Source organism: Tinamus guttatus, unplaced genomic scaffold, assembly GCF_059628265.1.
Source record: "Tinamus guttatus ecotype Peru unplaced genomic scaffold, ASM5962826v1 Tinamus_guttatus_pri_ptg000451l, whole genome shotgun sequence".
NCBI lineage: Eukaryota > Metazoa > Chordata > Aves > Tinamiformes > Tinamidae > Tinamus > Tinamus guttatus.
The window spans coordinates 2,352,722-2,365,843 of record NW_028288985.1 but is presented as its reverse complement, the minus strand read 5'-3'; the positions used below and the strand labels follow the sequence as shown (position 1 = coordinate 2,365,843).

General features: G+C 40.3%; 1 protein-coding gene across 4 annotated transcripts in view; it reads right to left on the bottom strand.

Moving 5' to 3' along the window:
• The window catches only part of GRM7 (glutamate metabotropic receptor 7), a 283,339-nt gene that overhangs the window by 57,850 nt on the left and 212,367 nt on the right, over positions 1 to 13,122 (bottom strand). For 2 of the 4 annotated variants that reach the window (XM_088532061.1, XM_088532062.1), the window contains exon 8: positions 9,947 to 10,896. In XM_088532061.1, the coding sequence (XP_088388187.1) occupies positions 9,947 to 10,896 (950 nt within the window). The remainder of the gene's footprint in view (positions 1 to 9,946; positions 10,897 to 13,122) is intronic. The other 2 variants (XM_088532059.1, XM_088532060.1) reach the window with 1 other exon arrangement.

Sequence of the window (13,122 nt, the reverse complement as noted above, 5' to 3'; positions counted from 1 at the left end):
TGCTGCAGTGTAAGGTCATAGAATGCTTAAGGCTGGAAGAGACCTCTAGAGGTCATCTAGTCCAACCCCCTGCACACGCAGGGTCACCTAGAGCACGTGGCACAGGACTGCATCCAAGCAGGTTTTGAGGATCTCCAGAGAAGGAGATTCCACAACCTCTCTGGGCAGCCTGTTCCAGTGCTCTGGCACCCTCACTGTTAAGAAATTTTTCCTTAAGTTCCTGTGGAACTTTGCATGCTTCAGTTTGTGGCCATCTCCTCTAGTTCTGTAGGTGGCCACCAGTGAAAAGAGGCCAGCACCATCCTCCTCACCGCCTCCCTTGAGGTACTTATAGACACTGCTCAGGTCCCCTCTCAGCCTTCTCTTCTCCAGGCTGAACAGGCCCAGCTCCCTCGGTCTCTCCTCACAGGGCAGATGTTCCAGGCCCCTGATCATCCTTGTAGCCCTGCGCTGGACTCTCTCCAGCAGCTCCACATCCCTCTTGTACTGTGGAGCCCAGAACTGGACACAATACTCCAGATGTGGCCTCACCAGAGGGGCAGGATCACCTCCCTGGACCTGCTGGACACACTCTTCTTAATGCACCCCAGGATCCCATTGGCCTTCTTGGCCACGAGGGCACACTGCTGCCTCATGGTCAGCTTATCATCCACCATGACACCCAGGTCCCTCTCTGCAGAGCTGCTCTCCAGAAGGTCAGTCCCCAGCCTGTACTGGTGTCTGAGGTTATTCCTCCCCAGGTGCAGGACCTTGCACTTGTCTTTGTTGGATTTCATGAGGTTTCTCACTGCCCAGCTGTCCAGTCTGTCCAGGTCCCTTTGGATGGCAGCGCAGCCCTGAGGGCTATCGGATACTCCTCCCAGTTTGGTATCATCAGCTCAAGTCTCTCTTATCCCATTGATCCCCATGTTTAACAGGGAGCTCTGGTGCAGACATGTAACACAGCACACTTCTGTATTTGCTGCAGATGAAACCAAAATCTTTGTTTTAATCAGAGCAGTATTCTAAATCTGCAGAAATCCTAAGTGTCTGAGTTGATATTGCTGTAATTTTGCTTCCCTTCTGCCTTTTTATGTGACTTACAGTCATCTAATAACCACAGAGAGAAATGTGGGCAGGTATTGCTGATGAGGCCCATAAACTGCAGCCAGGGAGGAGCTGCTGCATGGAAGTATTTAATAAACACTTTGAAGCAATCCAGTCTGCAATGTTATATCCTTTATGACTTGTATTCCCCTGTAGGAGTTCTTTAAAACATCTGCTAAAGGCCATAAGTCAGCTATATGCAGCAAGCGGCGGGTCTACGAGTTATCCGTTTAGGGAAGAAACCTCCCACCAGAACACTAGGGAGAGAGAAACAAGTGCGTGGGAAAAGATGAGGGACTTCAGCGCTCTAAATTCCTGTCGTGCTTACTGCTTCAATGATATCCCTGTTATTTTGAGGGCTGAATCACCGGTCTCAGTGACCCATCACATGCCTTTTTTTGGAGAATTTTTTCACTCATAACAGAATCCATTTCCTCCGGAAGAAAACTGCAGGTCAAAAGTAATAAAATAAATATTATTAATATGCTTTACCAAAAACCTGCACATTTTAGATTTTTGAGTGTTTCTATAAAATTTAACTCCTTGAGAACCTACAGTCACTTAAAGATATTCACAAGTTTTGTAACATACTTTTGAAGTAGTGATCTTACTCCTGATAAAAATAATGAGACACAGGGATTATTGGTGTCAAAGACCATCACAAACAAACAAAAATCCCACCCACTGATTAGTTCTTCATTAGTACATTTCAAAGAACACTTAAATTTCTCTTAATGAAAATGATTAAAATGAAAAGCTAGGTTCTCATTGCAAACAGCCCAATACTCCATGAAAGTGGAATTCATAGCATATTCTTTACTTAGAGGGCCCCAGGCTGCAGGGCCTGCATCAAACCTAAATCAAGATGCTTTTGCACCCAGGCTTATCTCAGAAGCCCTCCAGGAGCCAGGTCATTACAGTCCATGATTTCTAAAGAGATACAATCCTGAGGGTGAATAAAATTATGAACTACAGTATCTAAACACATGGACCGATAGCAGCTACTGAAAACATAAATGTGACAATATACGAACTGAATAACAATGAAGGAAATGAGTATTTTTGGTTATAGTGTTTTTATGCAGCTACTATTATTATAACCAGTCTTCATTTGTGTTTTGATATTCAAGGGAATATAAAGAGTAAATCATTACCCTTATTTAAAGCAATTCATTTTCAAAGGGTTATAAATTACATTTTTTTTTTAAGAAAAGCTACAATACACAATTGCCCTTCTATGTGCTGCAAATTATGGTATATTCATAGTCACATTACATATGAGCCTCAAAGCCCGATTTTCTCAGCCATCCTATAGGACAGCTCCAACAAATGTTGCATTAAAATCCTCATAACTCCCAAATCCGCATATGTACAGTTGCTATAGCAACTGTCATTTCAAGTGTTCCTGGGGGAGAAAATAAATGTGTGTCCTACCTGGCTAATCAGTATTTGTATTTCAGAGAACTGAAGGATAACTTAGTTTCACCAAAAAAAACAGAATATGTACTGAAGGGCTATCACATTAATGTAGCATTATTTAATCTGAATAAGAAACCACTTTGTCTGTGCGCCTGCAAATTATAGTATTTATGTAACATTCAAAACAATAAGTAAAAATATTGCTGCCAAATATACCTGACTTATCCCACTTATTGATTTGAATAAAATGGGCATTTACAAATGTAACAGAGAAATAGAGAGGAAGGTGGTAAAATAGATGGGATTAAAGACTTCAAATTTCACAGAGGCTGTACTGTAATGAAAAAAACTACAGAAGTTCATGCAATCTAGAAGGAAAAGCAAGCTGATGGAAAATGAGGAACGTATGGTCAATGTGTCCCCATTTCTCTTCAAGATTAAAATAAAAATCACAAGCAAAAATACCAGACTGTACTGTCAGGGAAACCACTGTCGCCTTTTTTAAGGTCATAATTGCAGCTTTACATTGAGAAATACTCAAAATATTTTAAGAAAAAAAAAAAACATTTGGATAATATATTCAGGAGCATGTTGACATTTATTACCAGGTTGCAGACATATGTGTATTTTTGTCTTAGCAATTACTAAATAAAAGTAATCATAGCTACTGGGCAATAAAATCTCCATAAAACATAAAAATATAATGATGACATATCCCTGCATATTACTTTAATGATATAATCTGAGAAAATAAGGTCTTAGGGGAATATTTAACATGCCCAACTACATCTGTACATAGCTAAAGAGTGCAGATATGGACTTCAAACTTGCAGAGACAATGATTCCTTTTAATCTAATGGTTGCAGAACTGGCAAATTTCCAGCTGCATTCTTTCCTCAAAATATTAAGAGCAGAATCACAGGAAGCCATAGACCTCTGCATGTCAATACATCATGCAAGGCTTCTGAACAACATGCCAAGTGTTCTTGGCTAGTGATGCAAGGCAGCATTATATTTCCAGGAACCAAAGTGCCCAAGTGGGTTTGGCAAGTCTGTTACATAAAGCAAATGGATATTCAGGTTTGCTGTTAAGAGGATCTAATTTTTCACTATTACCTTCTAGATATCCAGGGAATGTAATTTAAGCAACAGTATATACACACACACATATAGATACCAACACACTAAATATATGTTGTGTGTACATATATATATACACACACACGCAAACACACAAAATTGTCATAGGAGAAGAAAATTTGTGATTTCACAAAGCCTTGATAATCAAAGTGGAAGGTCATGAGAAAAAAAGGGATAAAGGCAGTGGTAGGAAAAAAAAAACACAAATGAGACTTATTAAAAATATAAAAATAAATAAACAAACAGTTCCTCCTGCATCACCATCCTGTTGGGAATGCCAAGAGTATACTGAAATTCAGCATTTCTGTAGTCTCTCACTTCACCCTTTCTGTCCAAATTAAAATATCCAAAACCACATCCAAAAGCTTATTTTATCCAAAACTTTTTATCTAAAACTATATTCAAAAAATTACTTTACATATGAGATAAGCTATTTATCTCAGCTACCTTCTTGGGAGGTTTTCCTGCAGACACGGAGAAGGAAAGGAACAGGCACTCAGCCGGGAAGATGACTGCTGTTCTAGGCTTTGCCACTAGACTGGGAAGAGACTCTTCTGACTGTGATTTTTGAGGGAGCACCAAGGAGGTGCTCTGTCTGTTCTGAAAGCCTCCAGTGAAATAAATCTCAATCTTTTACTATTGCCAATCATGGTGCAAAAAATGGCACAGAGATCTTAAAAAATAATAATAATTAATTAATCCTTTACCCTGAATCTGTCCTGGACTAGGCACGAGGGTGCCCCTCATCATGCTTCAACTCATTGTTAAGGGGGCCCCAGCTCGGCCAGACCCTCCTCACAAAACCGCCTCTCCCCAGGGTAACCACATGCAAAGGAACAGGCTGCCTCGCACTTACGGCCTGGGGAGAGTTCGTGTCGCTGTGGTACAACAACAAAGAAGAATTCCCGTTAGTGCTGCCTCCGACCACGCTGACTGAGCTATGGGAGATCTATTTCTGTCTGCCAGTCTTGCCTATCTTTTAAAACTCATTTAATCAAAAACTCAACAATAATATACTAAAAAAAAAAAAATAAGTTGCTTTTCCTAACAATGAATTGATGATTTTTCAGATGCAGAAAAAAAACCCTCAAATCCTCTACCTGTTACACTGATTTACTGATTTACTACAGATGCTTTGCCCCACCCTTTGCTTCATTTTTCTCTACTTTTAATCCATAAGTGTTGCCTCGGATAATTTTCAAAGATGCAAGTTCTAAAAATATTTATATCAAGATATAGTAGTAATAAAAAAGCAAATTGTTAGTGCCACCTAGGAATCAGTAAGTATTTCCAAGCTGTATTAGAACGTACCACATGTTCTGTCTTACTGTTTCTCTGTACAACGTTTGCAAAAGGAATATAATCAAAACAAGGAGAACTGAAAAGGTGCAACCTGACAAAACCATGTTAATCCAAAACACATCTTCTGAAACACTGTTCAGATGTGAATGCATGGCCAGGAAACGGTGCCTCTCTCTGAAGCACTACGTCGTGCCCCACGCGGGGACGCTGCCGGCCGGGAGCAGAGCCAAGCGCCGCCTCGTGCTGCCAGGCCCAGGGCACCACGCACACCCTGGCACAACTAAGTCCTTGCAGTGTCACATGCTGCAGGACAAGGGGAAGAATGTTCTGAATTAACATGAGACAACCACGTAAAAACTGATTAACAAATCAGCAGCAAATTGCTAGGGGATCATTACCTGGGCCAGAGCATTCTGCATAGGCAGTGAAGAGAGGAAGTTTCCAGAGGAATATCTATGTTCTTACACAAACATCTTGCATTCCTTCCTATCCCTTTACTTTTGGCCTCTAATATTTTGACTCAATTTGGTTTATTGATTTAGTTGTGCTTCACCTGACCTTACAGAGCAATCTGTGCTCTTTCAAGTGCCACTTCATATTGACTCCCGCATGAAACTATGACTCCTGTAATTGGCTTAACAGTTCTTTGAGGCCACTTTGTTTCTGAGAAGATACCCACACATCCCCTGAGAATTTAAAATAGTTTTGTTGTCAGAAACAATTACAGCAGCAAAGCACAGCTGATGTTTCACCACGGAGCCCCTCTCCAAAGGTGCAGGTTCAGCGCTGTGTGGCACCAAGGCGCGCTGCTGCCCGCACGAGGAGGCCAAGGCCGCCAGCTCCCAGCGTCGGGCGCTCGCAGCATTAACGCTGCTCTGGGGTCGCTGGTGGTGACCTGCCGTTCTCTGCAGCAGCTGGCTCCAGGGTCGGTGGCTTTCTACCAAATGCATCTTGAAGGAATGATCTTTCTGAGGAAAGACCTGCTATGATTCCAGTCTCTGCTACTGTGTCGTCACGGCTGCGCGTAAGGTACCACAGTGTTTTAGAACATGTGCTCAATATTATACAGAAATTCCCAAGAAGTCCCTAGACAATGCCAAGTTTTGCGGGCATGATAAAATGCATATGTGAATGCCATAGCAAAGCCAAAGAAATGCAAAGAACAGTAAAATCTCCTAAGTCCAAGTACCCTCCCACCCACTACCACCAAAGACATAGCACAGGGCATTATCCAACAAGCCCCTGAACTGCAACCAGCCAGGTACATTTTGAGCTTTTAACTAGCAGACGAAGAAATGGCCTGACTAAATGCAAGCTGCAAAGAGGACAGGAATCAATGCATTTCACAGATCACCTCACATATAACTTGAATGTTTTTAGCTCTATCCTATACCACAAGCTCTTTGATACTGGGCCTTCATCAAACCCATACCACCTCCCTGCAGGCTGTTGCAAGCACTAATGCCTACATAATTTTCCTGTGATGAATTACCAGCAACATACTTTCATTCTATTTCTCCCCCCACGAAGTTACTTTCTACACTGAGAAAGTAATCTTAATATGCTTCCTACCAAACCACATTATACTTGCATTTATTGCTAAGATAAAATAAGACCATGAGATGAAAATCACAACATTTTATATAGCACAATTTCTCAGTTTAAAAGATTGTGTTGCATGGGATTTTCGGCAGATGCAATTTCTGTTCTGGTTAAGACCTGTGTGGAAATATCTGTCAGGAAATCACTAGCAATCACAAAAAAATGCAATCCAAAAAAAAAAAAAAAAAGAGAGAAAAAATAAAGAACTAAAGCTGCTGCAGATTGATCTCTGTAAAAAAGGTTTTTCTGGTTTGTAGTTCAAATTTGGAACATCTCACTGCTTGTCCATTACAGCCTACATGAGGGAACAACTATCAGCTATAGGAGTCAGACAGGCCATCTGTTGGGGAATACCTAACAATATTTAGCTATTTTGTGTATACTCATGTGGCACAAGTATCATCGTGCCGAGTTGTCTGTCAGTCAGAAGAAGGGGGCTAAGCCCAGGAGCTGCTGGGAAGCGCGAGCAGGACTCGCGTCCTCGCACAGCCCTGGCTGCGCGCACAGCCAAGGGCGCTCGCGCCTCGCTGGCCGCACGCGCGCGCTTGAAACGCAGAAAGACTATTTGCTTCTTCTAGTACATCTTCTGTGCTCTGTCCGAGATTAAGTTAGAAACCATCCCTTTAGATGGAATACGTGACTTTGTACAAGAATCGCAGGCTTTCAAAGAAGTACTACCTAATTCAGCTTTTTAACTACATGAATATCTAAAACTCCAGCTACTAAGTGATCTTCACCTCTGGCAGCAGCCTTTGAGATTACTGCATCTTTCTATTATCTGCTTAAATCTTTGCAGGCAACAATTTAAATCAACGCCTTCTGGTTGCCACCTGCAGACCCACAGTGTTCCTGGGCGAACAGCACAAGTGCTGCATTGTGCTCACTGCATCGCAACAAAGCTACAAACAGACCCTACTGTGTTCAAAGCTGCTTACGCTAGTTCTTATCTGTCCCTCAACGCGGCTGAAGGATTTGAAATATTTGTGAGCCTTCTTCAGTTGAGATTATTTCCCTTTAGGGATGTAGTGATTGCCTGAAAAGCAGAGGTGAGACAATATTTGAGAAAACACATACACCTCCACAATTTCTCTCGTACATAACCTCTCATATGCCTCTGCTGGGGTATCACTTCTTGCACCCATAAACTCAGGCTGCAACAAACTATTAATCTCTGTATGACAAGCCTCTTGAATTATAAAGAACAAAATTCTTCCAAAAAGACATTGGAAGTGACATCCGTTCTACCATAGTACAAAATGAATTATATTAGCTGGGATGCAAAATTTCCTCAGTCATCCAAAAATGATATAATTCTACCCATACTAGTGAGCTTACCCTAGCTGTATGTTAAATTAAGATAGGTGTTAAACAAAGATATAGGGACAAAAGGAGCAAGAAGCTACATAAGGAAGTTTGGGTACAGCAGGTGAGAATAACTATCAGGACACTACTTAATCTGCACAAAATCTCTACAAAAACACTTGAAGTAAAGCAAATTAATTTGCTCTTCTGTCTAGATGGTGCACAAGTACACATTTGTGTAGCTTCCTATAGGCTGGATGCATGCCTTCAGAACTGCCTAAGTCAACAGAAAAAAGCCAAGTGCATGGATTAAGCTGGAGCCCTGACTAGCCAAGTCCAGGTCCTAGACCACAGCAGGTGTTTTCATTTAGACAACTGGTAAAAGGCGTTTAAGAATACCAAATCCATACCTTACTTTGGATCATTACTATTTAGAGTAGACATGGCTGTTTCCACACGCTTTTAAGAAGGAAGGGTCATGGCTGGGGAGGTTCCAAGAATAACTCAGTACAGCCTAATATTTCCATTTCTCCAGGTATTTGCCAAAACACTTTGAAATCACAGCTATTACCAAAGATGTTTCAGAGAAGATTAAAATCAGATCTGTATCACTAAGCATCAGCTGGTGCTACTTTGGCAGCAACAAGGAAGTGCAGAAAGGGCCTAAGACATGGGAGGCAACCAAAGCTGTAATGCTTAATCAGTACTGGATCATTTTTTCACCTCTTGAATACAGTTTATTCAAAACGCACAGTGAAACCCCTTTTTAAGGGCAAATCTGAAAAGATTTTCTCTTGCTAATAGAGTTTTGGACAATGTTTGGGAAAATAATCATACTGCCCTTTGGTTCCAGTCTTTTGCCTTCCTTCTCCAGAGCCATCTAAATATAATAGAAACCCACCACTAAATATAATAGAAAGAAGACAAATATAGTGGGAAGAAGACAGTAACTTTCTCCTTGTTATTCTGTGCAAGGAAAAACCAAGGCAGATAATGTTGGTATCTAAATTGTTAACTGCATCAACTGCACGACACCAGGTCAGGATCCCAGGTAACTGGGACAGTTCTACTAGCTTCAGCAGAGCTGATTTACCTTATACTTTTAAATTAGAGCACTTTAAAACTGAATTCTATTGCCAGCAAAGCCTTCAATTGACCACTTTTGCATCTTTTCACATTCATATCTTTCCTGTGCTACTAGGAGTGTATTTTTCTATGCACAGATGAAAATAGAACTGCAAGTGCATGTGAACTCCGTAACAAAAAGATAAAAATGCAGAGTCATGTTGAGCCATATCCAATGTCTCTCAAGGATGATGGGAATCTTTTAATTGAATTTGCAATCACTTTTAAATGATTCATTTTTATAACAATCCAAATAATGGATGAGATTCCAGTGTTTGCTTTATTATTATTATTATTATTTTCCTTCTTAACCAGTATATTTATAACATTTTGATATGGCCATTGGCTTAAAGGCAAGTGACTTGTGAGGACAGGCAATTTAATATTTCACTCCAGGACTCTTGACTATACCCATGCCATAAGCCAGGGTAAGTCTACCCAAGCTAGTTTATCTGCACAACTAGTGCAGATAATAGTGCCAGCCTAGCCTCAGCATCTGGAGCTCATGACAGGCTATTTACCCTGCGGTGCAAATATGCCCTGAGGCTGCTATTTGTGAAGCAGAGCACTCATCAGACAACTACTCACTGCCCTCAGAGCTGAACTCCAGAATACAGACATCTACAAGAGTACTTTTTGACAGATTCATAGCTTATATCTTGTGATCAAAAATGATTTAGTTAAGAGGTGTCTCTTTGGGTGATATGACAGCTAATTCCCATTTTGACTACTGAAAAGATACTATTGAAATGGATGCAACAATAAAACTAATGGCTCATCTGATTGCTATTTGCCAGTTTATCAAATGACTAGCCTACCAGCTAACTGGAAAAGGAAAATGGTGCATATATATTGCACATGTCTCAGTAATGAGTTTAACTAATAGCTCATTTTAAAATCTGCTTAAAGTTAAACTTTAGTGCCTAATTTATAACAGCAATCAAACCCGATATATCAGATGCATACTTACTCATTTTCACCTACCTTTTCAGCTGACTGGGCAGTGCCAAAAAATATTGGAATGAAGGCAAGCCACACTATACAGGTAGTGTACATAGTGAATCCAATGGGTTTAGCTTCATTAAAATTCTCTGGGACACCCCGAGTCTTGATGGCATACACAGTACATGTAACCATTAGAAGAATGCTATAACCCAAGGAACAAATGATTTGTAGATCCGTAATGTCACATTTGAGAACTCCTCTGGCTTCATCAGGGTTCATAGTTTTTTGCTCATCATAATCTATGATGATGTTGGGAGGGTCAACTGCAAACCAAATAAATACACCTAGAAGCTGAACAGATATTAAGCTTGATGTGATTGCCAGCTGTGATGTTGGGCTTATAAGCCTAGGTGCTGTCACTGATTTTTTGCCCTGTTCAAATATGCGGTAGATGCGGTTTGTTTTAGTTAACAGGGCCGCGTAGCTGATGCACATCCCCAAGCCCAAAAAGATACGTCGGAAAGAGCACACTGCCACATTCGGTTTGGCAATCATCAGGAAAGTAATTATGTAACAAAGAAATATCCCTGTTAATAGGACATAGCTGAGTTCCCTTCCAGAAGCCCGGACAATGGGAGTGTCATTATATCGAATGAACGTTGCCATTACAAAAATGGTGGCAATAATTCCAAGCATGGCCAAAAAGACGGGTATCACGGCCCATGGAGAATGCCATTCCAGCTTGACAATGGGTATTGAGCGGCAGCCAGTCCGGTTCTCATTGGGTCTCTCGTTGTATGAGCAGAGTAAACAAGTCACCTCATCAGCCTGGTACTGGTACCCATCACAGAGCTCACAGTGCCAACAGCAAGGCATCCCCTTGACCATCTTCTTCCTCTCTCCTGGTTTGCATGGGAGACTGCAGACTGAGGATGGGATTTCACGCACTCCTTTACCCCACTGCATTTCCTCAATCTACAAGAAATTCGAAACAGAAAGAGGTTGGTTATTTAGCATCAGCATCTGTCACAGGGAAGGGAGTGACCTACCACAGAAATAAAGGGTACATAAAGCTTTACACAAGGTATGTTGTGCATTCCCAAAAACTGCATGTGCCAGTTTCTGCCTTAAGACTTATACAAGCATGATGATATTTACAGTTGTAATTTTCATTTTTATTAGTTGCAAACTCTGGTAATTCACAACATTAGAGCAAATACCTGGAAAACCACTTTTTGCTTCATGAAAATTAGCAAGAACATTGCAATGCCTCAAAGGCAGGCAGGGGTTACATTCACAGAGCTACTCTTCATACATTCAGATGTTGGAACTTCTAACTGAAACCAGAGTTCTCACTTCTTGGAAATGCTACTGACGAGAACAGTATTTTAGAAGAGGTGAAATGTGGCATGTATGGGGTACAGAATCAATGAGAAAACAGTAAGATCTCCAATATTATGAACCATGTAAGAAATGTGCAGTACATAGAAAATACTTATCAATGATAAAAATAATTAGGTAAGACTTCATTTCAAAGTCATGTTTTATTCTTCTTTTGAAATATCACACATGTAAATCAAAAACAACTACACTAAATGAATGGAATGTCTCATCTCTTCTATAGTTTTAAGAATCCTAAACTCTCGAGCATGTACATGAAGCTTCTATAACTCCTGCAGAAAATCAGACTCTCAAATTATTTCAAATCATTATAAATTAAAGCTGCTTTCTGCCTATGAGCAAGGTTTGCAAGAATGAGGGAGGTGTAGAATTGGAGACCCCTTCCAAGAGTCTAGACTAGAACTACTCAAAAGGCTTTAACATTCCCAGTCAATTTACTGCACCAAATTCCTACTCAGTGGCCCAGCAAAACTTCAGAGCGTTTGCAGCACTCTGTGCACAAGTGTGCATGCCTTTCCAAATGCAAGGCAAGTTCTATTGTTTTCCTCAAACTAAGAAATTCTAAGACGAGTTTATTAAACCAGACGTGATTATTAATATGTACAGGAAGACTGGGATTTGCAGGTCTTCAACTGAAGGATTAGGTTACACTTTCCTAATTTAATTGAAAATAGGTCCTATATCGACTCCATTTCATATACGGGAAAAGAAACTCAAAGCCACACACTGTTTCAAATACCGTACTATCAAGAAACTCTACTGCTTGTTACAAAAATAATCCCATAAGAGTTGATAATTTGAAGGTTTGCCACTGCATGAGAAACTTCATTAATCTTTAATATTTACAACTTACACAGAAAGAAAAAATGGCATGTGAACTCTTCTTTCATACTCTGCTGAGCTGAAGGTATGTAACATGTAGAAGGAATACTGATGACAAATGAGAACACAAACACTTATTTAATTGTAATAATAAACAGTAACAATAAAACTGAATGAGCATGCACAAGGAGCTAGAAAATCCATTTCTAAGCCTGTCAGTGCTCCAACTGATAAACAAGTGGCAAGTCCCTTATAAAGGTTGAGATAAATTCCTACACTGCACTTATTATTTGTAACAAAGCTCGAATAAAGCAGTATGTGCACATGTAACTCACTTGCTAAAGAAGTAAGACAAGCTAGCTGAACAAGAAACATAACCAGAAAGATGGTGCACAAATTGGAACAGGGCTGACATGAGCACAGATTCGATTCCCCCTTAAAAAAGGGATGTGGAAGTATTATGAAGATTCTGTAAGAAACCAGCTGTCAGCTGACCTCTTTTTTTAGTCATCTTTTTCACTGATTTGTATTATGCTTGTTTAAAAAGAAGTAGACTGAGGCATATTAACTATAACTCATCCGGGTACACACAATGAGAAAGTGTCGAGACACTGGAGTCTCTCATTTGTAATGTAACTATAATGCGTAACATTATAATACATAGGTAATTTTTAGAGGATGTATTGATATGAAATAAGGAAAGCATCCTAACTGTATGTATTTCAACCCAGTCTGCAATAATGAAAAGACTTACACCAACCTGCATGATATCTCAAAGAATTACAGAATCATTAATGTGCTATCGTATTTCCCCCTCCACCATCATTTTAACTATAAAACGGTGAATTTACATATTCTCAGAAGTACTCCACACCTGATAGTTGGGACAGCCTAAAGGTATCTTACTCTGTACAGATACTGTGTGTAAAGAGATAAACAGAAGATCAGGCAGGAAAGTCCTTTTTCTGCTCTCCTGGG